This window comes from Watersipora subatra, chromosome 7 (assembly GCF_963576615.1).
Source record: "Watersipora subatra chromosome 7, tzWatSuba1.1, whole genome shotgun sequence".
NCBI classification, from domain to species: domain Eukaryota; kingdom Metazoa; phylum Bryozoa; class Gymnolaemata; order Cheilostomatida; family Watersiporidae; genus Watersipora; species Watersipora subatra.
The window spans coordinates 47,615,050-47,641,404 of NC_088714.1; the positions used below are offsets into that span (position 1 = coordinate 47,615,050).

At 35.0% G+C, this 26,355-nt stretch overlaps 1 protein-coding gene across 1 annotated transcript in view; it reads left to right on the forward strand.

The window, feature by feature from the left end:
• The first annotated feature begins 1,042 nt into the window (after positions 1–1,042).
• The window catches only part of LOC137400833 (poly(A) polymerase type 3-like), a 62,229-nt gene continuing 36,916 nt past the window's right edge, over positions 1,043–26,355 (forward strand). The window contains exons 1-9 of the mRNA XM_068087174.1: positions 1,043–1,071; positions 1,186–1,317; positions 2,059–2,125; positions 2,469–2,550; positions 4,030–4,139; positions 4,268–4,321; positions 6,411–6,612; positions 7,583–7,721; positions 9,471–9,664. Of these exons, the coding sequence (XP_067943275.1) occupies positions 1,043–1,071; positions 1,186–1,317; positions 2,059–2,125; positions 2,469–2,550; positions 4,030–4,139; positions 4,268–4,321; positions 6,411–6,612; positions 7,583–7,721; positions 9,471–9,664 (1,009 nt within the window). The remainder of the gene's footprint in view (positions 1,072–1,185; positions 1,318–2,058; positions 2,126–2,468; positions 2,551–4,029; positions 4,140–4,267; positions 4,322–6,410; positions 6,613–7,582; positions 7,722–9,470; positions 9,665–26,355) is intronic.

Here is a 26,355-nt window from a genome sequence, read left to right on the forward strand (position 1 = left end):
TTGTTTGAATTCCTCTGTGAAGTCATTACGAATAACTGTTTCATGCCTTCTTGAAAGTGAAAATGACAAGAGAAAATAATCAACCCTTAGACACATATCTGAGGCGAGAGGATAACTAATAATTAGAAATTTTTAAAAATAGTTTGTTTATAGCATGCAATTAAAGTCAGACGTTAGAAGTCAATGTTTCCAGAACCCTAGGTGTATTGGTTTAGACTTTTCTTTTCCATCTTTGTATATGAACCATTATCATGCTATAATAAGCAACAGGAATCTAGGAATTGTGAATATCTTACCAAAAGTACCCAAAATGAATCATGCTTTACATGTAATATGAAACAACATTGTATTGAAACTGAAACTGCACTGAGCATTAAAAATAACAATTTACTAAAACTGTTTGTTAGAATATTGTGTATATGTTGGAAAATCGAGGCTGTGTTTAGTTGTGGCACTGGACCCTTGATATGAAAAAAACATTTTATCATGGTTTTATTGCAACTGTCTAACTCCAGTCGTGGAAATTACTTATTTGATTTAGTTGTCTTTAAACAAAGTAGAAGGTTCTTCTATTAGCCATTGATGAGACACAAATCTTGATACAGTAATTGTATGCATTGAATATGTTAGTTTTACTTTTGAGTGTATTATGAAGAAGTTGGACAAATAACGTTGGCAGACAAATTTTAACAAACAATGCTAATCCATTCTGATATTTGTCATGTCAGAACCATTATATGATGGAACAACATATAAGAAAAAGATATATATATATATAAGAAAACAGACAAAACATAAAAGTTCAACTGATTTATTTAGAATTGTTTTAAAATAATTTGTGAAGCTTTAGAATTAATAATCAAAAAGGAATTTTCTTAATGGAAAATACATAATGAATCTCATCTACATTGCGTTACAGGACTACTGTGTGCTGTGTTGAGGTTGACTGTCCTCAAAATCAATACTCTCATATAACGTTGTTAATAAATACTCAAGTAACTGTACTAATTGTTGTTATTGTAGACATGATTATAGGTGAAGAATGTCTCAAGTGTCAACTGAACCACCAAAGTAGGTTAACTTTAATTATTATTTTTATATTGCCTCTTCTTATGTCATGTCACTTGCAATGTCACAGTTCAATGCTGATGTGCATTAGTGAAATGTTTTGACAATACTGTGCAGGTACCCTGGACTCACCCCTCCTCTTTCAACAGACCAGCCTACCGCAGAGGACAAAGCTTTCAGTAAAGCTCTGGAAGACTGCATGAGGAGCAATTTTAATGTGTTTGAGACTGAAGCAGAGATCAATCACAGGTATATTCTGAGTGTACTCAGTACACTATCTCGTTCATTATCAAGTTTGATTGATTACTTGGCGATGTTGAATGGAGATCATTGAGCAATCGATTTAGGTAATATAGTTGGATGCTGATATAGCACATATTTTTATTATCGTCACTTTTTTCCTATTGGTGTATTGTTTTTAGCATTTATTAGCTATAAATATTAACTTTAATCAAGACTGTAACAGTTTACTGTAGCCATTTTCATCAAATATTAAATATAAAATAGATTCCAGGTTTAGCACGGATAAAGATAAATTCATCTGCAATTTTAACCCGAGTGTATTGTAGAGAATCTTGACTCCATTCTAAAATTGACGTGTCTCCTTGCTTCAAATCACTAATATTGTAATGTTGTCAACTCTAGGAAAAGTCATTAGCTCTAAAATAATGTTTATATGTCGAGTGTTCAGATAGCACTCACACCTACACAACATAATCATAGTAAGCTGATTAGGAGTTGCCTCATCATCTTTGATTACAAGACTTGAGACACATATAAATTCTGTCAACACCCTAAATTGGTTACCAAGAACCAAATCAAAATTCTTTTTTATCAATTAGTAGAAACAATATAACATATTATGTATGTTTTGTTTAGATGTTTTATTAATTTGAGATTTGTCTTCACTACATAACTCTAATGTCTAGATAGCTATAATACATAAATGTTGATTGATTTGAAGTTTATATAATTATTCGGTCATTATAGAATCAATGTGTTAGCAAAGGTCAACAAAATGGTCAAAGAGTGGATTAAAGAAGAGACTTTGCGAAAGGTAGGAAGTCAACCATAGAATTATTCCTTCACTAGAGATATGGTTGGGTGTATGGCTAAATAATGAAGCATAGAGTTATTCAGTTCTTAGATGCACTACTGGTTGCATCAAAAAATAGTCAACCATCAAGTTATTTTTTTACTAGTTGAATTGTTGGATATATGATGAAGTAATCAAGCGTAGAATTATTCTAGTCCTACATGTTACTGGTCACAACATGAGACTGACTATCTTATATAGTTGTTCTTTTGCTAGGAAGTTGCGTGGTTGTGTAATTTCAAAGCTGGTGTTCTTTTTTATATTTTTTGACAGTATTGATTAATGAAATGCAGCATGTTTGCAGAATATACCACCAGCAGCGGCTGAAAAAATAGGTGGGAAGGTATGTACCTTTGGTTCATATCACCTTGGAGTTCAAACCAAAGGTGAGATTGTCATACCAAGTACTGTCGCTAAACACTAACAGAGTTATGTTAGTTTTGTGAGTATTGCCAGTATATCCAGTACCTCCAAGTACTGTTGATTCACTAAGTATAGTCAGTATACCCAGTACTTCCTAGTACTGTTGATAAACTGAGTATAATCAGTATACCCAGTACTTCCAAGTGATGTTTATATACTGAGTATAGTCAGTATACCTAGTACTTCCTAGTACTGTTGATATACTGAGCATAGTCAGTATACCCATTACTTCCTAGTACTGTTGATACACTGAGTATAGTCAGTATACCCAGTACTTCTAGTACTGTTGATACACTGAGTATAGTCAGTATACCCAGTACTTCCTAGTACTGTTGATATACTGAGCATAGTCAGTATACCCAGTACTTCCTAGTACTGTTGATACACTGAGTATAGTCAGTATACCCAGTACTTCCTAGTACTGTTGATATACTGAGTATAGTCAGTATACCCAGTACTTCCTAGTACTGTTGATAAACTGAGTATAGTCAGTATACCTAGTACTTCCAAGTGATGTTGATATACTGAGTATAGTCAGTATACCTAGTACTTCCTAGTACTGTTGATATACTGAGCATAGTCAGTATACCCAGTACTTCCTAGTACTGTTGATACACTGAGTATAGTCAGTATACCCAGTACTTCTAGTACTGTTGATACACTGAGTATAGTCAGTATACCCAGTACTTCCTAGTACTGTTGATATACTGAGTATAGTCAGTATACCCAGTACTTCCTAGTACTGTTGATATACTGAGCATAGTCAGTATACCCAGTACTTCCTAGTACTGTTGATACACTGAGTATAGTCAGTATACCCAGTACTTCCTAGTACTGTTGATATACTGAGTATAGTCAGTATACCCAGTACTTCCTAGTACTGTTGATAAACTGAGTATAGTCAGTATACCTAGTACTTCCAAGTGATGTTGATATACTGAGTATAGTCAGTATACCTAGTACTTCCTAGTACTGTTGATACACTGAGTATAATCGGTATACCTAGTACTTCCAAGTGATACACTGAGTATAGTCAGTATACCCAGTACTTCCTAGTACTGTTGATACACTGAGTATAGTCAGTATACCTAGTACTTCTTAGTACTAGATACACTGAGTATAATCAGTGTATCAACAGTACTTCCTAGTACTGTTGATATACTGAGTATAATCAGTATACCCAGTACTTCCTAGTACTGTTGATTCACTAAGTATAGTCAGTATACCTAGTACTTCTTAGTACTGTTGATACACTGAGTATAGTCAGTATACCCAGTAGTTTCTAGTACTGTTTATTCACTGAGTATAGTCAGCATACCCAGAAATGCATAGCATGCTTAGTACAGTGAGTATGTATACGTAGCGAATGATTCAGTACTGCCAGATATTTTTATATTCAGATTACTAGTGATACGGTTAATTTTTATTTGTTTGTTCGTCAGGTGCCAATATTGATATACTGTGTGTTGGTCCTCGTCACATTGAACATCGTGACTTTTTCAGCACATTCTATGCCAAGCTATCAGCCTGCCCTGATGTTACAAGTTTGCTGGTAAGTCTCACATACATTTAATTCTCCCTTCATTGTTATCCTTTTCCAATGTATATATGTATATATGGAACACTAGATCAGTAGCAATAGATTAGCTATTTCTACTAACATACTATTAACTATTGCAGGCGGTAGAAGAAGCCTATGTTCCAGTAATAAAAATAGCATTTGACGGAATTGGGGTAAGCTCTAAAGTCTAAAGCTAACTCTACCGCGACGGTATTATCAAGTAGACTACATTTCTGGTTACAAGCACTGATAAAATACGAAGCAGATCTGTAATAAAAATGGCTGCTGTGACTACACACCGATGCTACGAAATACTTACTCTCTCATGACATCAGTGTACTTTACTCAAATGGGGATTCCATTCATTGGAATACACTAGTGAGCCAATCACAGATGCATAAAGTTTATCACAACTGATCTAGACTGATGTATTCTAAAGATATAAACCTGAGTAGTTAACTGTCCGTACCGGTATCTGTTGTATAAATATTGTCTATCAATCTCATCGGTCTACAATTCTTCATGTCCATGTCTTCTATCATTTGTAAGTCGCTCCTTCTCCACTCCTGTTCTACCAGCATGCGCCGACTCAATAGCTTTTGGCTTAGCCTACCTTGTGTCACATGGATACGCTACTACAAAGTATTAATACATGTATTAACACTCTGTATTAATACAAAGTCAATATTAATACAGAGTATTAATATTGACTAATTTTAATACTCTGTATTAATATTAGCCTCCGACACTGACTAGCGTGTTCATTTTGAAATTGTAAACATTTTGTAATCAGAAATTGTAAACAAAAAGGCTTTTCATTTGTGTCATGCTTTGCCAGGTCATGGTCATACAATATCAAGCATAGAATTTTGCTGTTTGTTAAGTCGTTACATACTTAGCGCATGCTTGCTGATGATTTATGTTCTATCCAATCTATACTTCCGTTATTTTTTAAAATTATTAAATTTTCACTTTACATTATTGTTTAATATTATTCGTGCTTATTAAGTTTTCATTTTAGATTATTGTTTAATATTATTTGTGCTAGCCATGTCTTGATCAATGAAGTTTCAGTAATAAGACTTTATTACTAGTAGTATCCTGGCTGTTCAGTGCACCGCGAAAAAGCATCAGGAGTAATAAGTAACTGCACAATTATTCAACAGGGTGGTTGATGTGTGTGTGGTGGGTGAGGTGGTGGTGTGTTTGCTCACAAAGCTAAAAGCACCGAGTTTTAATCCAGTGAAAAGCGTTTTTTCCTGACCATTATTCGGGGCTTCAGACAAATGAATAGATATTACGCTTACAACATTAACAGACATCACAATCTTTATTACAAAAGAAGTTGCGTCCACCTGTCTACAACCACATTTACAGGTAAAAAAAACAGAATGCTCTCAACTGGACTCAAACTAGCTACTTTTGGCTTGATAAACCAACGACTTACCTCCTGTGCCAATCAACTACTTTTTTGAATAGTTGCGCAGTTAATTCTTACACCTGAAAGTCCCTCGTGGCACACAAAACTGCTAGATTGTTCATAACTATAAATATTATTTTTTGTGTGTGCCTCAGACATTAATTATTTAAATAATGATTTTTCCTGTGGTTAATTAGGTAGAGTTAGACAACTCCTGAGTAATTACAGTAGACAAAGAAAATTTTTAAATATCATGATTACCAAGCCAAGTAATCATAGCTTCTGTTGACAAACCTTGTCATGGGTGCCTTGGACATTGGAGATTTAGATAACTACTTTTCTTATAGTTAATTATGTATGATTAGACAACTCCTGAGTAATTACAGAAAGCAAAAGGAAGTTTTTAAATGTCATTATTACCAAGCTAAGTTATGTTGGTTCTGTTGACAAACCTTGTCATGGGTGCTTCGGACATGGGTGATTTGAATAACGATTTTTTATAGGTAATTATGTAGGGTTGGACAACTCCTGAGTAATTAAAGAAATCAAAGGAAATTTTCAAATGTGATTATTGCCAAGCCAAGTACTTATGGCCTCTGTTGACAAATGAAAGGATAACTCTTAGATTTTGTAGTGCCATCTATATGTAAAATCTATTAACGTCTTACAATGGCTGCTGCGCTTTTTGCTGGAGACCAATGTCATCAAAATGCCTTAGATACATATCCTTGAATTACCCAACTGACAAATTTTTGCCACTTTGCATCTTTTAAAGGCTTTGTTTGCATATATTCCTGATAATTTGAATATGTTGCATAACTGTCCTGCTGTTGTGCGCACAGGTTCATTTGACCTATGCTCGCCTTGCAAAGCCAAGTATACCTGAGGATCTTACACTACAAGATAGTAAGATACTTAGGAACTTGGAGACAAAGTGTGTGCGAGGTCTGGATGGGCCTCGAGTCACAGATGAGATACTGAGGCAAGTACCATCTTGGGAGAACTTTCGGCTGACCCTTCGCGCAGTGAAACTTTGGGCAAAACGTATGTAGGATTTGACCTTCATCTATGCATTCTTTGACATTTGGAGTTGAAAACGTGTTTACTATGACATGTTTATGTGATGTCAACTTTTACAAAGATTTATTTTGCAAAAACTTTTTTTTAATTATTTTACAATAGTAAAAGATTTCAGAAAGCATGAATTGAAACACCACAGATAGTAGCATCCACTTTGTCCGCATTTGAGGAGTCTCTACCTACTCTTGTCAACAGACACTCAAACATCTACTCACTCTTTTTGAGTCATCAACGTAAAAAAAACTTGTTCACTTCAATAAACTTCATACAACATATATCTTGTATATCTTTATACGACATATATCATAAGCTTGTAAAACATTTACTCAGTGACTTCTGACAGCAGTATTCCAAAATCAAAATGTCTCCTTAGTTAATATCTGAGAAGTTTACTGATCGATATTTACGTTAAACATGATACTTTGGCAATAGTTGCTGTTTTCAATATCGCATCTGGTTATATAATATTTTTTAAGATGTCAGACAATGTTGGGATACTACCACAGCATTCTGTGAGCTTATTGAGTTCAAGCGCTGCAAATATACCGGTATATTGTTTATTTGAATGAGTAAATGTTGCAGATGCTTCTACATAAATACTTCAACTGTTTCTGCCCTATTATTAAAGCATGGAAGATTTTAGGTAACAGCCAGCCCTCATTGCTGTTGTCCACGACAACTTTCTCAGAATTCTTTAAAATTATGACCCCCTCCAATTGTAGTATTATATAGGTAACAAATATACTTGTCATTCTGCTTTGGCTGGAGATTGAAACCAAATTTAATGTTAACCAAACAGCGTTTTACACCATGTTATTGCCTTATATGGCTTTCCATGGCGCACTGTATTTTATATCAATGCAAGAGATACAACTTTCAGACTTGAACTAACATTTATAGCAGTGACTTTCTCAATACTTTCTTATATCCACAGGTAAAGGAATCTACTCCAATGTTTTGGGTTTCTTAGGAGGTGTTTCTTGGGCTATACTTGTTGCCCGTGTCTGCCAGCTATACCCTCATGCAGAGCCTTCCATTCTTTTGCTTAAATTTTTCTTCATATGGTCCACATGGTATGATCCATTTTATCTCAAGTCTCATGATTAATTGCGGCTTTACATATTTCAGCCTTAATCATGAGTAGCCCTTGTTTATATATATTCATAAATGAAATGAGAAATTATCCAATAAAAAAGGCAAATCAAGCATTCCTAACATGTTTGCTTTAGGTCCAAACTTGCTGGAGTAGATTTGCCAAAACATTCTTAAGATTGATGATTTATAGTAACTCATTGAACTAGTCTTAGCTTGCAACTAGCTGTACTACCCGGTGTTGCCCGGGTAATAAAAAGGTCTTTGGACAGAAAATTGATTTGTATTCAACTTATATAACAACATTTGCCATTCTAACTTTCAAACTACATATTATGAGAGGAGTGTTTAGTGTAGTTGAAATAAATTAAGAGAGGAAACAAAAACAACTGTAAAGGTTTTCAAACTTTGTCAAACAACTGTAACTTTCAAACTTCCTATCATGAGAAAAAGGTTTTGTGCAGGACAACTAAATTAAAAATAAATAAAATAACTGTAAAGGTTTTCAAATAACTGTAATTTTAAAATTTCATAACTTGAAAGAAGTGTTTCGTTAAAATAAATTAGAAAGAAAAATAAAAATGTAAAGGTATTTAAATGTAAATGTGAAATCATTAGCAAGTAATGGTTAAATATAGTTTATTTCGCTATAATTACGGTTAAAATTATTTGGTATACAGTTACATGATTTCAGTTTGTTTCAATGTTGGCATGCAAAACTAGGTATGTAGGCTAATATCATAGGCTATAGGTACAAATCATCATCATTAAAAATAGTACCAAAATACTAAGTTAAGCTTAGTAACTATAAGTACCTACAATGACTTTAGCGCATTTTGTGGCTATGATCTGCGGGCCCAAGATAATACAACATTATAGTGTACTACGTGGAGAGTTTTCACTTTCGAGACAGACGTGTAACATAAATGCTGATTCTAAGTTAAATGAATTTAATTTACTAAACACAAAGAAAGTTTTAAAAGTTTGAAAAAAATTTTAGTATGTACTTTAGCAAACCTTAAACTTTTAACATAAATTTTATCATTGCGAAACGTTTTCATTTTAACGGATATCAGATATATCATATAACAGATAACTTGCCATGGCAAATTCAGCAACATATATTTTTAATAACGTATATAATCAGTACACAAATCGCCAAATTTCAAGTTCGAGATAAACTATTGTCGATATCGTGGGGCTGAATAAATTAGTCCTAACGAAAAGAAAAAACAAAGAAGCATCGTGTCGCATAAACTTAGGTCCAAAAATATTTCTTAACAGGGGTATCGTAACGCGTAATCGCAAGGTTGAAATACTTAGCATGCGTGTGGAATATGCGGTATATGAAAATGTTTTTGATTAATACACTGTTCTATAATAGGTTTGTGGTAGAGCATCCAGATAAGAAACTTGTTTATGCATTCATCGTGAGTTCAAATCCATCTCAATGTGAAATTTAATATCAAGATTTTATATATATAGAGAAGTGTCATTAGAAATGAGTCATAGACAAGCCGGATGCCATTTATTTTAGATTAAAGCTATATATGGGTGTGTTAATCGGCGTAGTAGACCTTCTATTATTTATACAGAGCAGATAACTCTCAGCTAAAAAACTCCTCTTATTTTATCTTGTCATATCATTTTAGTTGGCTGGTTGTAGTTAATTGATTAGACATCCCTGTATGTATCCCGATTGGTTGGTTACGTGGTTGTTTCTGATGCAGGGAATGGCCAAAACCTGTGCTATTAAAAGATCCAGAAGAGACAGATCTAAAATATCCAGTTTGGGACCCGAGAGCCAATCCTTCTGACAGATTCCATCTTATGCCTATTGTCACACCAAGTTACCCTCAGCGGAATTCTACATTCAATGTGACCAGATCAACCCTTGATGTTATGATATCCGAGTTTAAGGAAGGTAAACAAACATCTGGTAACATTACCGACATTGGTCATCTCTTCTCTTGTCATTTGAAACTGCTTCGAGCAATTCCTTATTTTGTTACACACTATATTGGAAGACTTGTTGATGCTTGAACCATGGTTCAAGCATCAAAGGTTGAAACACAGCAGTGTTTCACATTCTGTTGGTTACACACACACACAACTCTCTCATTTAGTGTAAATCATTGAATCTGAATTCTATTGACACACAAAGAACAAATTAATTTTATTGTTAATAGGCTGGGTCTTGATATGTCCCTCAGGTTATTGTTATGACACAAGTACATTTGGTTATAGTTGATGTAACAGAGCCATTCATATTATGGTTGTATTCAGGTGTTGCTACTATGGAAAAGATCCTGTCTAATAAATGCAACTGGATAACACTGTTTGAACCATCAAAGTTCTTCCTCAATTATAAGTGAGTCTTTGAACATCTATAATTATATCAAAACTTTATATGTATACCATCTTAATAAAGCATGTAAACAGCTCTTTTTCCATTTTTAGATATAATACTAGGAATAGTGTTACTCTCTACTTATCTTCAGATATAATATTAGGAGTTGTGTAACTCTTTACCTATCTTCAGATATAATATTAGGAGTTGTGTAACTCTCTACCTATCCTCAGATATAATACTAGGAGTAGTGATACTCTCTACCTATCCTCAGATATAATACTAGGAGTAGTGTTACTCTCTACCTATCTTCAGATATAATATTAGGAGTTGTGTAACTCTCTACCTATCTTCAGATATAATATTAGGAGTTGTGTAACTCTCTACCTATCATCAGATATAATACTAGGAGTAGTGATACTCTCTACCTATCCTCAGATATAATACTAGGAGTAGTGTTACTCTCTACCTATCCTCAGATATAATACTAGGAGTAGTGCTACTCTCGACCTATCCTCAGATATAATACTAGAAGTAGTGTTAATCTCTACCTATCCTCAGATATAATACTAGGAGTAGTGTTACTCTCTACCTATCTTCAGTTATAATACTAGGAGTAGTGTTACTCTCTACCTATCTTCAGATATAATACTAGGAGTAGTGTCACTCTCAACCTATCCTCAGATATAATACTAGAAGTAGTGTTACTCTCTACTTATCTTCAGGTATAATAATAGGAGTAGTGTTAATCTCTACCTATTCTCAGATATAATACTGGGAGTAGTGTTACTCTCTACCTATCCTCAGATATAATACTAGGAGTAGTGCTACTCTCGACCTATCCTCAGATATAATACTAGAAGTAGTGTTAATCTCTATCTATCCTCAGATATAATACTAGGAGTAGTGTTACTCTCTACCTATCCTTAGATAGAACACTAGGAGTAGTGTTACTCTCTACTTATCTTCAGGTATAATACTAGGAGTAGTGTTACTGTCTACTTATCCTCAGATATAATACTAGGAGTAGTGATACTCTATATCTATCATCAGATATAATACTCAGAGTAGTGTTACTCTATACCTATCCTCAGATCTAATACTAGGAGTAGTGTTACTCTCTACCTATTCTCAAATATAATATTAGGAATAGTGTTACTTTCTACTTATTCTCAGATATAACACTAGGAGTAGTGTTACTCTCTACCTATCCTCAGATATAATATTAGGAGTAGTGTTCCTCTCTACCTATCCTCAGATATAATACTAGGAGTAGTGTTGCTCTATACCTATCCTCAGATATAATACTAGGAGTAGTATTACTCTCTATCTATCCTCAGATATAATACTAGGAGTAGTGTCACTCTCTACCTATCCTCAGATATAACACTAGGAGTAGTGTTACTCTCTACCTATCCTCAGATATAATACTAGGAGTAATGTTACTCTCTACCTATCCTCAGATATAATACTAGGAGTTGTGTTATTCTCTATACCTATCTTCAGATATAATACTAAGAGTAGTGTTACTCTCTACCTATCCTCAGATATAATACTAAGAGTAGTGTTACTCTCTATCTATCCTCAGATATAATATTAGGAGCAGTGTTACTCTCTACCTATCCTCAGATATAATACTAGGAGTAGTGATACTCTATATCTATCATCAGATATAATACTCAGAGTAGTGTTACTCTATACCTATCCTCAGATCTAATACTAGGAGTAGTGTTACTCTCTACCTATCCTCAGATATACCACCAGCTGTAGGGTCACTGTTGCATTACTAAAGGCAATGTTCTTTTTTGTTATTAGAGACGATTTTCTTTGCCTATCCCTAAATATTATACTAGCAACACTATTATCTGTTTTAGGCACTATGTGATATTGATAGCCAGAGCAGACACAGAACAAAGTTATATAAAATGGTATGTTGCTTGATTCTCACAAAAAGTTTGTATATTTTCTGCTTGTGTTGCCTTATTGTTGCTTTGTTAAAGTTATTGGCAATACTATAATTGTAGTACTTTTATTATTTTTTTAGTTTAAAGTTTTTCAAATGGTTTTGTGATAAAAGGATGAATTTATTGGCCAGCATGGGCACTCGCATGAATTTTTTGTATTCGTCCATCTTATGCTGGAAGGAAATTTACACAATGGAACCTTGATATGCTTTGTATGCCTATGAATAGTTCTGAACAAAACTTGGTTTATGTTCCTTTAAACTGTATAGTTGACAAATGCATGCTATGACTTGGCAGGCAAGGCCTGGTAGAGTCAAAGATCAGGTTGCTTATACAGGCTCTAGAGATTCGAGCTACAAGAGCTCATGTTTATCCTAAAGCCTTTGGTCCTGTCACTCCTGAGTAAGTTGTTTTGGTTTGCTCAGTAAACTGTGGATTCTCTTCACCAAACTGTGTTCAAATCTATCGTTTTGTTGTCTGTTAGGATTAGAGCTGTATAAGTATATATACTAAATGCCAAAGTCAGCATGTGTCTTGTAGAAAGCATAAATGTGGTAACATGAGTATCTGTTTATTACTAACTGTAATTATTTTGCACCACGATAACATTATATATACTATGGTAGTAATTTAGAATGCTAACTCAAAGCACTGACTGTTGCAGGGAAGGCAGGTATGTCGCCAAGTGGTTCATCGGCCTCACCTTTGCTGGAGGTAAAAACCAAAGTATTAATCTCACCCAGGATATTCAAGGTTTCTCCAATCAAGGTTGGTCATGCGTTTAAATTCAGTTTTCAAAAACTGTTTTATTGTTGTTGCCATGGTAGCCAAATAAATGGCATTTTATTGCCAGAGAAATGTCGGAAGGATGTACTCTCAGTTTCATTATTTTGTATGTAAGTCAGTCTTGTTTAAGGATTGAGACAGATAGCAGGCCATATACCTAAAGTTTTATGTTTCCAGTCATCTTTTAAAGTGATTAACTGATGACAAATTTCATCGGAAGGTCGTAGTGACTCGTTGGAGTTGATAAGGTGAATTTCACTGACCAGTGATTCATGTTTAGTCAGCCAACTCCATCACTGCAGAACCTTAGGAGACTATTTAGTACTCCCAGGTGTAAGTTTGGGCTTTGGTGTCACCCAAAATTATAGCTATAACACAAACATGGCTTGATTTTCTCAATGCATAAGCTAATGGCTTGATGAAAACATCGTCTTCTCTTTCACTAAAGGATGTTTTTAAACTAGGGAGACAATTTAAGCCCTCCCCTTTTTTCTGTTTGGCACATGCTTACAACTGATCTTTGACAGACCAACGATTGTGTGTTTATTAATAACTTTTGATTTGATTTGCTGTTGCAAACTCTTTGCTCAAACAGTATCTATGGTATTTATATTTGTTAGTATACAACCAGTCACAGCGACAGCAAATCATACGACCTGATATGGTTCTTGATGTAAAACACGTGAAAAGAAAAAGTCTTCCATCTTTTCTTCCGGAAGATCTGGCTGAACAGGTTCGACTGTTTAACAAAAAGGTGAGTATCAGACAAATTATTAATAATCTGTGTGTAGCTATACCGGTCTGGACTCTGGACACTGTATACATGTACATTTTACTATACAGGCTGTATACCGCTAAACTATGTTCCATGGAATTATCCTCTCTATGTGCATATTTAAATTCCTAATAGACTTTATGCCTAGTTCACACAAAGGCAAAACCTTTAATGAAACCGATAACGAAAGATTTACTTTGTCTCAAAAGATTCACTTTGTCTCGGCAGTCACACTTAGTCAAACTTCTGTGGTCATTTTGTCTGACTCACTGATTAAGTCAATGATAACTCGAACTATATTCTGCACATCATTTCTTTATAAAACCACACAGTTGCTATCTTACTGTATATCCATTTTGAATCTGTGTAAATTTTTAACTCAAACAGTTCAATTATATCAATTCATTATTAAATGTAATTGACGCTCCTATAAAATTTCTATATATATATATATTTTTTTCAAAGTTTGTGTGTCATTCCCACAGACCTATTAAGTCTAGTTAATAGGTCTATGGTAATTCCAGTTATAGCTATTAAAATCTTGGAATAAAGAATCCATATCGCAGAAGATTTGATCTCGAAGACTCCGATTCAACAGTCCAACAAATCACCAATTCAGCCGCACAAGCTTGATGCATTCAGGCGATATATGTCGCTATATGAGAGCAAATTCCCTAGTGCTTTTGGCCACAGCACAAAGTGATGACGTAACGTCACGGAGGGGGTAGCTTTTATCAGTAAGCTTACTCAAATTATCCATTGGCAATGTGCCAGGCTAACAGCTAGTGGCAAGCAGCACTCATAGTTCATAAGCTGATTTTAATACCCAGGCAGCGTCGGGTAGCGCAGGTAGTACCTCCTATAGCATAAATTCTAGATAACATAAAAAATTCTGTGAAGATTTTGCTTTCTACTACGCAAAAGGTTCCACATTACATAAAGTGTCAGTTGGGTGAGTTTTCAAATTTGATTTGAATGTTAGTTTATTTCGCCGCACTTGCGGAAGAAAATCTCTGTGTGTGTAGCGTTATATATAACTTTCGTGAGATTCTAGTTTGTCGTAAACGATTGTTAAATGTGTCGACAAAAAGGAGAATAGGATAGCTGCACAATTGTTCATAAATACAAAAGCGAACGATTGGTGCAGGTATTACAGCGTTGGTTCACCAATCTGAATGTCTTGAATTGGAGTATCGTCGGAAGTTATATTTTATTCCAACCTTGGCCTCTGATTACAGATAGACAACAAACAGGTAGAACTGTCTTTTTAGTAAAAGGATTTTGCTGTTTTGCCTTATTGTAGATGTACAAAATATTTGTTATTAGTTTTACTTGGCAGAATAGATTTTGCTGTTTAGAAGAAAATAAGCAAATCGTTGCGAATGAATGTTGAAAATGTGCAGTCCCTATCAACTTATTGTAAAATTACCGCAGTCATTGTCTATAAAACCAGTGAAATTGGTCATAAAAAAGAGAAAACTTGTCGATGGAAACCAATAATACTGCAGTTACGGTACAGCCCAACAAATTAAAAAAGTTACGTCAAGTTTTTATTTTCACATGGCCTAAGGAGTGAGTTTGAAAGATTTTTGGAACAGATTAGGCAATTTACATGTATGTTACTGTTCTTATAACGTAAATTCCCTTTAATGTAAACGTTCCTGGAACGGGTTATTTTGGATTTATTGTAGGAGCGCCTACTGGAATAGCAAAAAAATGTCTTACTTTCTTGTGAGCAATAGACCACTAGCATTGACATAACTTCATCCAATAAGGAGGTGACGAAAGGGTGTCAACTATCCAATCATATTCATATTCTTTCCTAAAGATTAGAAAAACGAGTGTTAGGGTGAAACCTTATAGCACAATTGTTTGGGCTGAAACACTGAAGCTAGCTAGCATAGGACCCAGCCATAGGATCTATTAAGGTTTCATGAAACCCTTGGGGGAGGATCAATATGATTGGCTGATGTCATACTGTGTTGATTCTCGTTCCTTAAGGTTTTATGAAACCTTAATAGGTCCTTCGTATTGGCCCAAACCAATTTCATTACAAGGTTTCATCCTTAAAGGTTGACTTGCAACAAAATTCACATTACAGTTATTTGATATCAAAAGATTCACCATGTCTTTTATTCTGTTGTTTTGTAGGTGCAAAATATGTGGGAATGTGATAACAAGCTCTTAAAAGCTCAAAAACGAACAGTTAATCACAGCCACACGAGACCGCCGTAGTTTGGATTCTCTTTCCAAAACGGCTCAAATGTGACGTAGTTGTGGTAGATGGTTTCTGTTTACACTTTAATGCAACCTCATTCGTCGAAATATTTCACATATATACTTCACGCATTCAATAAAACCATGTCTATTGTTCTTACGTGTCTATTTTATCGTCATTGTAATGCTGTCATTTTTAGCACTGATATCTTATAACTTACCGTAAAAATTCATTTAATTTTTTAACCCTACCTCGAAAGAGCACATATCATTGGCTGATAATCATGTGGCCTGTTGGTCACCTGTGATAATCAAAAACTGCTACAAAAATTATTTTCGAAGTATTGAGTCACATGATCAGATTACGACTTGACGATTAGTTCAAGCCGAAACAAAACTGTAAAGTAGCGAGGATCTATATTTGATACGGGGTCTTCGGTAAAACCTGAAGTGTTTGTCATAAACTAGTGCTACGATAAGTTTATATTGAGCTTTTTATTGGGAGAAGTCTTGTCTCCCTCACGTCTTGTCACGTGAGAACATCACGTGACAAGACAATAACCAAATTATCATGACTATGTCAGAGAAATAAACGGATTCCAATCTACGGCAGCCTTTCGTTTTTGAGCTTTTAGGAGCTTTTAATCCCATTTTCACATATTTGGCACCTACAACACAACAGAGTAAGACATGGTGAATCTGTTGATACCAAATAACTGTAATGTGAATTTTGTTGCAAGTCAACCTTTAAGTTCTGTTAAAGGTTTGTTTTCGTTTAAACTTTGCGCATCACAGTTCCCACAGCAGACAATCGTGCGCTGCAACATTCATAGATAGAGCAGTTAGTATATGTATATAGAGACTACATGTGGTACACATATAGCAGTATCTTAAATAAGGCCCTTTAAAGCATGCTATAAACAAATGAATAACTAAGAGTGAGTGGTTATGCAGAGTTCCAGTAGTTCCAACTTCGCCAACATGAGATCTCCGACAGTAGTGAGCAAATCACTTTCTACCAATATTGACGCCGATGTCAAGACATCTATTCAAGACAGCGGGCTTTCACTTTTTATTGACCTTGAAAGCTGTGAATCTCACAAACTTATTCAGGTTACCTTTTCCCCAAACAAGCTTGTCAGTAAATTTACTTATCTGATGAACTTCAGTCGCTCGCAAAGCCCAAGGATTTTCTGCTTGTTGTCACAGTTTGTTTTTCAATTTTTTTTTTTAATTTTATGAGTTCATAGTGACCAGTTGATTTAACCCTGAAAGTCTCCATTTGTTTCTAGACAAAAAATGCGAATGGACGTAGAAAATGCAAAAATTTGAGTAGAAGATTGCTGCACACAAAGGATACTGTCATAAAACGCGGAATTAGCACAGAAGAAGACATTGATGCCAAAAAGCAAAGGGTGGGTAATTCTATGGCATGAGTGTGCATTTAGTAAAAAAAGGAGATAACTCTTAACACTTCCCTTGGTTTTCTGTAATGTGAAGTTATTTTAGGTTGAAAAGGAGGAAGACTCATCCAATGCTTCACCAGACTCACCGACAGGCAATGAGTGCAGTCAGGTGGGTCTTTTCATTGCTATTTCTATTGAATATTGTTCAATAGTCCAGTGGATGACAGGGACCAGGTTACCTGTTTATAGTACACCACGCTAGTTTTGTTTGAGTGATTGGTGTGGTATTCCAGATGTATACCTTTTGTAGGTGTCAGCCTCCTCTAGTGGAAGCATACAGCTCGAACTGGACTTATCCTCTCCTATACCTGATAATCCAGTCAAACAAAAGACCAAATAACTCAACATGATTTGACCAGTCGCTTATATCTCTCTTTTTCCAATGGCTTATATTTCCTCTTCAGACCTGCTTTATAACCCATGCTGACTAGAGACAAATCACTAACAATAATAGTTCAATGTTTGTACATTTGTAACAATTTCTATGCATGAGCATCACAAAGCCAATTTATTATTTTTAAGTGATTACATGTATTTGCAAACTCTTCTAAGCAAATTACTACTAAAAAACCTTAACACATCAACGATTGCTATATACAAATAAAATTAATTTTGGTTCTAGACATCTACATTTTCACGGTGTGTGTATTTCGTTACAAAACCAAATGAATGAATTTTCTTCAGGAATGCAATAGAGCTATTGCTTCCTGAAAAAGCTAATTTTAATAAAGCTCAACAGGATACATAAACTAGTTTTTGTGTCTTGCACTTCTTAGGAAAACTCTGCGATTGGTTGGTTCAACAAAATCAACAACACTGGGGGGTCCTACCACACAAAATTGTCGTCAGAATAGTCACTTTTAAAATCACTGTCGTCACTTAAAATCACTGTTTTCACCTTTTTCAAGTTGGTAACCAAAACAACCTCTTTCTTCACATTCGTTATTTTAATACAAATATCCATTCTGGTGGCACTGGGTTGCGTTAAAAACCTGAAACTTGCTCAGCTTGAACTTCTGCTAATCAAAAGCATGGCTCAACCAGCGACTTTCACAAACATATTAGTGATGTTTGGGAGCGTTGCTGATTACTCCGCGAAGAGTGAAAGCCGTCTTAGGTTTTTAGGGCTACATTTCTTGTACTGCAAATAGACCGAGATTGTCTTTAATAATCACTGTCAGTCACAGACTTGGAAACGGAGTTGCTGTAAATGTCGTGGCATTTCATTGCTGTTTACTTAAATTACCTGGCAGTCTATAAATGCTGGGTCAGATGCTTCAAAACAAAACTAGTAAAGTTTCGTGTGATCGTGTTGATTTAAGGACAAATAATAAGTTAGTAAAGGCACGGCCATACGTAACAAACTTTTCGTTGGTTCTGACCAAAATCACGAAATACACAAAATTATTCTGCGCTGCTAGAATCGTGATAGCGAGCACGGTTCTAGCAGCATTTGCAATTAGTATAGTTCAAGACACGTATAATGACACACAATAAAAGTATAAGTGCAATTCAAAATAGTACAAACAATGCAACGGCTTAGATTGCGCTATTGTATGTATTTATTGTTTGGACACTATGACTACAAATAGTTTATTTTTTAATCATAAAAATTTACTTTTTAGCAGCAAAAGTTTTGTGGTAGGAAATGTTGCCATCTTTAGCACAATCAAGTCGGTTGCATTGTATTTACCATGATGAATTGCCGTAATATTTTTCTTGCGTGTCGCTAGAGGTGGAACGAGACACGAGACGTCTCGAGTATCGACCTGTCTCGTCTCGTATCGGTCTCGTCTCGAGTTAACTATTGCCAAACTCGAGACAGGAAATAGAACTAAAGCGCCTGCGCACGGTCGTTAAAACATGGCTTCTTGCGGTAGCAACAACTCCATATATTGTAACGGATTGCGGGCAGCTGCCTTTAAAGTTATACCCGGTCCGTTACTACCTGTTGCTATTGATTATGTTGGCCACTGAGTCTAATCATGTAGTCCGGACAACGGCCCTGTTATATTTTAGTTCAGTTCTGTGTTCTTAAAACAGATACCGAGTCGTATCTAATTACTCTTCGGATAATCCAATTTAATAAATTGGATAACTTTTGCGGGTAAAATGTCTGTATTTTATCGTATCGTGTCTAAACACCAACTGACCTTCATAAAATTCGGGCCTCTTTTACGTATATACTACCAAATCGCGGGTAAAACTTGCCCGGACACGGAGAAACGAACGAAAGGCCGTGTCGACCATAGTCCGTGTTCGGTTAACAATGACGTTTTGTTAACTCAATATAAGAATATACATGTTCGTGTATACAGTAATTAGTATAATTTCATGAGTACAACTTAAATATAATTCACATACTACAGTTAATACATAAACAAAACTTAACATTAATGAAACGATAAAAATGAAAGTGTTATCGTGTGTTCTTTTAGTTGCGGTATTTCTTTGTAGAGCGACGGCTATCGGTTTCATTACACATTACATTAAAAAGTAAGAACTATTCAATAGATGGTAAAAATATACATGTACAAAGCAATATGTTTATAATAATTATGATCAATCAAGCTCAAAATTCTTAGAATATATAACTTCGGTATTTTAGAGCTGTTTGTGTCACTTTTGTTTACAAAAACTACATGCATATCACTATAATTATTAAAATGTTGTATTTAAATCGTTTACACCAGGTGAAAATTCAATTTAAAAATAGATTTATTAATTTATATATACCGAGTAGCTAGTACTTGTGTAGTGAAATCATCACCAAATGCTCATTATTTTACTGTCTCGTGTCTCGAGTCTCGAATTTTCACAAGACAGTGTCTCGAGTCTCGTCTCGAACTTAAAAAACCTGTCTCGTTCCACCTCTACGTGTCGCATTATCTTCTCGGACTACATAAATTTTTAAATTTGCTAGAATCGTGCGCGCTAACCAACAATAGCACAACTTAAACAATTACATCGTGTGTACTATGTTGAATTGCCTTCGTACTTTTATTGTGTTGCAATACGTGTCTTGAACTATACTAATTGCTAAAGCTGATAAAATCATGCTCGCTAATAATTTATTTAGTCGTTTCGTCGACGAATTCGGTGGGCATGCACAGCTCAAATAATTCTGTGGATTTCGACCAAATAATTTTGTGTTTTTCGTGATTTCGGCCAGAACTCAGAACCAACAAAAAATTCGTTATGTGTAGCCGTACCTTTAGTAATCCCACTTACACAACCATCGTCACCTACGTTGATAAATGGACGTCTCATCTGTCACTTTTCAAACGTCCCTGTCGTCGGGTCGTCAGAATCATCACAAAACATGGGAGGACCCCCAACACTTCCCATAATGTAAACAGTATTTAAGGAAGCTGGAGTTATTCACACGTGGTAAGATAAATCTTACTTTAGTTGAAGAAATAACCTCGTAACAGTGTAGCCTGTGGCATCGCTAATAGCTAGCCAGTTGAGTTACTCAGCTAGAGCTCTGAGCCTACATGGAGTCAAATGATAGCCGCTCTAGTGAATTTATACAAACTTTGATTGCTGACATATGTTGTTATAGTGAACGTGCTTAATATAATCATGAATAATATTGTCTATATATATAAATCTCATTGTCTGTCATCCATTTATTCAGTCACAGCGACAAAGTTGTAAGAATGAAAAATTCGAATTGCACTGGATTTGAACTGAAAACCCCGCTACACCAATCAGCTACATTGCTGTACAATAGAATAATTGCGGTCATACTGATTACACCTGCCATTCTTCAATTGTTTCACGGTAAGCAAGCACATTTCACATGAGAGATCATGATCCTATTTTTTCTAGCGCTGACTTAATTATAATAATGGCTCTTATTATAGTAAAGATTTAGACTAATAACTCTGAATACTGCCAAGTCACAGACTATCAACTTTTACCATCAGGAAAACTGTATGCAGCCCTTCTACCACTATAAACAACATGAACATAAAAATACTGACATTGTTAGACTTCTAGGCATTCAAATAGACACCATTTACAAGTCTCAAATCATATCAACTTTACTATCTCAAAAACTAGACCATCAACCCATACCATTATTCAGCTCAGGAAAATAGGCGTAAAACAAAGATTCCTATCGCTCTTTCAACAGAATCGTATATTGCCCATTTTGTTTTACGCTGCTCAAAGCTGGTATCCTGTTGTATCGAAAACTGATAAAGAAAATTTAGAATGCTTTTAAAAATGTTGCTTTAGATATATGCTACTTGATATGGACAGATACGACCAGAGTTTAAATGACCTTAATGCTGATGAATTAAATGTGTTTTTAGATATTTGCTGGTTAAAATAGTCAAATTGTGTCTTTAATCTGTCCAACCCTCTCAATTACATTCCTACTTTCATAAAAAACCTACTACATCTTTTACCCGACACCAATATTTTGCTAATTCACATTGCAAGACATTGTTATGCAAAAAGAGCTTTTTCTTTCCATATGTATAATATACTTTACCTTAATAATTTTTGGTTTTTATCTCACTGTCGAATTTGTTTCAAACATAAATACCGGTGTAAAATAAGCTACCGGTGTAAGAAGTATTAAAAACCGGTGTAAATATTTAACAGTCTGAAAGTCAAAACAATCTTAAAAAGTGAAAATAGAATGAAATTAATTCGCGTTTTGACAATTACAACCAAAGTGTGTAAATAAGTTATATCTGTGTTTGGTTTAGCATCTATAGACTGTAACCATAACTCTCAATCCCAGACATGGTAAGTATAAATTCAAATTTGACAATCTTTGGCAAGTTTATAGAGCACATAACCTGACGATTTCTCAAGCACAACCGCGTTGTAACAAGTTTTTAAGGAATTTATATACAGCTGGCGCCGCTAAATGTAATCAGTTTTGTCAACACCAATAATTATAACAATAACCGAATCATAACATTATTCGAAAAATAAATGAAACTTTCAGAAGAACTTCATCGTTCATTAAGCGTTGCAGAAATAAACTTCAATAAATAAAATACGGTATTTAATTAATAATATAACTTATAACAGACACTAATATACATTATTTATATAAAAAATCAGTCAGCTTTGCCTACTTCAAGTCTTCTCCCAGCAGATCATTTATAAAGGACTCATACTTATAACGCAGTTCAAACTATGAAGATTTCTTTTGCACACAAAGCTGTAACACAGGAAGAGCTTTCGGCATTTCCATATTTGCTAGAATTTGCACTGCTGGTTGATCTTCCTCTGTTTCATCAGCCAATCAGAAACCTTCATTTAACAGCTAACCTGTAAATATTAAACATGAATATCTTAGACTGCTTTCTCCAAACAAATAATTTTTACCATAATCTTTACTATAATCTTTACTATAATCTTTACTATAATCTTCACTATAATCTTTACTATAATCTTTGCTATAATATTTACTATAAGCCTAATCTTTGCTATAAACTTTACTATAATCTTTACCATAATCTTTACTATAATCTTTGCTATAATCCTAACTATAATCTTTACTATAATCTTTACTATAATCTTTACTATAATATTTACTATAATCTTTACTATAAACTTTACTATAATCTTTACTATAATCTTCACTATAATCTTTACTATAATCTTTACTATAATCTTTACTATAAACTTCACTACAGTCTTTACTATAATCTTCACTATAATCTTTACTATAACCTTTACTATAATCTTCACTATAACCTTCACTATGACCTTTACTATAATCTTTACTATGATCTTTACTATAATCTTTACTATAATCTTTACTATAATCTTTACTATAATCTTTACTATAACCTTCACTATAACCTTTACTATAATCTTTACTATAATATTTACTATAACCTTTACTATGATCTTTACTATAATCTTTACCATAATCTTTACTATAACCTTTACCATAATCTTTCCTATAATCTTTACTATAATCTTCACCATAAACTTTACTATAATCTTCACTACAATCTTTACTATAATCTTCACTATAACTTTACTATAATAAGAGCCATGTCTGTTCGTCCATCTGTCTAAAGCAGTGCTAAAAACATTATGAAAAATATTGCATCACTTATTTGAACCCAATTATTCGGCTATCCAGCCAAGCATGCTATGATCTGTGCCACTCAAACACCTTGCATCTAATCATAATTGTGAACATAGTGATTAAACATGATGATCTTTCATGTGCACAGAACTGGCAGCATCCTAATCCCGGTCATCAGAAGCCATGGTTAGACTTGAAAAAGAAAATAGCATTACGAGAAATTCAAACACACAACTTTTGGGTTAGCAGTCAGGCACACTACCACATGCATGAATCAACCACCTTGCTGCACTACGGAATACTTGAGCAGATACTTATTACATCTGATGATCTCTCACGGTGCTCCAGGCTGCCAGGGTAGTAATCTGTTACAAAAAGTATATTGGCTAATTAAGGTTAATGGCATAGGTCTTCAGCGATTTGTGAAAATCCAAGTTAGGTTGGGCAGAATTTTGGGTCACATGAGAACTGATGAGGTTGTTGTGTACAAAAAAAGGTTCATATATAACATGACCATGTATAATTTGTCTCATATTTGTAAGACTGTATGAGCGTTAACTTTTTGGGAACACCATGAAAAGTACTAAAGTAGAAGAACCCTCGTCTCATTTTTACAACCGATTAAGAATGGGGAAGAAGATCTTGTAAACATGCAACCAGGTTTAAGAACTCTGCAAAGATTGCCAAGATGAAACGAGTCCAAAATCTACTTATGAAGTTTCTGGTGCTGTCTTTTTTGTAGTCTTAAAAATTCCTTTACATTGTTTTCTCGACTTTGCTATTCAATTTTAATATGTTATAGAAGCTTGATAAATTTGTGAGTCATTTGTTAGATTTGTTAGATAATGTGTAAATAATTTCTAATGATGGCTGACCTTATGACCTTATGACCCTATAGCCTCACAGCTTTAAGGTTTTGCGAGGCCATTGAGCATACAACAACTTCTTTATTTAATTCCCTTTACTAGACGACTATATTTGCTCCAACAGAGTTACAATACAATATTTTAGCTGGTTACAATGATTTAAAAAACTCAATATCTGCTGGCCACATTAAATCAAAGATTTTTCAGTCAGGTAAAAGAGCATATGTGTAGCTATTATAAAATGCAGATGTAAGCAAATAATCGCATTATTTTTTTCCTGTACGCCTTTTAAATTTATTTCTGAGTACTTCAGCTAAAGTTTTTCAGTCTTTGAAACTTTACTTTTGACACCGTTGAAGATATCAATAAAAAGCAAAACAATGAAAAATGAAGAATCTTTCAGAAAACGCATCAATGATAAAGTCATAAATTTGTATAACATTTCTGGTAATGTGGTGAGACATCTCATATTGGTTTTATCTTAGACTAAACAAATAGACACCTTCATAAATGTATACATTACTTCATGTAGCAAGGATTATAAACTCAACAATTATTATACTGGTTATATCATGAAATGAAAAATATAGGTTTAGCCCAGAATGTCTTTTGTACAATGTTCTTTTGTACTACAAAGATCATAGCTCGCGTTGATTTTAAAGAAACACTCACCGCATCTCTTTTTTATAAAGCTGCATTAAAAACCTAAGGTATTGAGGAACACAGGTCATGAGGAACATAGGCTATGAGGAACATAGATCATGAGAAAAATAGGTCATGAGAAACATAAGTAATGAGGAACAAAGTAATGAGGAACAAAGTATTGAGGAACATAGGTCTTGAGGAACGTCGACTGTGATGAACATTGCCTGTAAAGAACACATGTCATGCAAAATGTAACTCGTGAAAAACACAGACCATATAGAACATTGGAGACAAGAGATATAGGCTGGAAAAAAGATTGATTATGGGAAACTTAGGCCATGAGTAATGTAGGCTATGAGGAGCATAGGCTGTGAGTGTCATAAGCTATGAGGAATATAAGTCATGAGGAACTTAGGCTATGAGAAACATACGCTGCGAGGAATATAAGTCAGGAGGAACTTAGGCTACAAGGAACATGTGTTGTGAGGAATATAAGTCATGATGAACTTAGGCCATGATGAACATAAACTGTTAAGAATATAAATCATGAGAAACTTAGGCCATGAAGAACAGGGGCTTTGAGAGAGATCATAGGCCATGAGAAAAATTGAGCAACTATAAAATCACCTTCAAAGTGGTTGTCTTCTTAATTTATTCTTTGTTTATTCAAATATAGTTTTCCTGTTTCATGTCTAGTCAGCTTAACCATGACATGAGGAAAGCAAACTTGATCTATCGTGCTTGGTTGAATATGATCACTGGTGTTTGTACAGTGGTAGAATTACGATTATAGACCAAATATGTCACAAGAATTTACAGTATCCGTCTTTAGTGCAGTCAAAACCTCTAGCTGAATAGCTCTCTGAATGCAGTGTAGTAAATTGGCAAGAAAATTACGAACAAGACTTTCCGCCACTAAAGCGTAAGAACAACTCATCAGATAGTGGTGGCCCTGAAAAGGGCCAGAGGGGTGTGAGCACAGGTTATAGTGCTATGTGCACTGGCGAGTCCAGCAGCCCTAGAGGATCCGTGTCACTGAAGCACGGGGAAGCCTCCGGAGGTGGCATTTTGGGGCGAGTCACCACGGACTCCACAGAGCGGCGAGGTGTAGGAGCCTGGTCCCGTGACGGTCGCCATCTGGGTCTCTTGGACTCCCTGGAGTGAGGTCGGTAGGCTTGCACTGGGCGAGGCTCAGGTCGCCGTTTGTGGGGGCGCGGAGCCCAGCTCTCCCTCCCTTCGGTTTGAGTGCCGACAGACCTCCGGTGGAAGGAGTCTTTGTGTGCAGCTAACTTCTCCCGCTGGTCGAAATAACAGTCACACAAAGCACACCTGTGTACATGCATGCGTTCATGCCGGCGGAGTGCGCGTGGCTTGTCAGTGGAGAAGTCGCAATGCTTACAATTGAGTGCCATGTTGGATGGTGCCTAACAGTAATTAACCTGGGCTTATATGTATAATCGAATCATTTAGATTGTG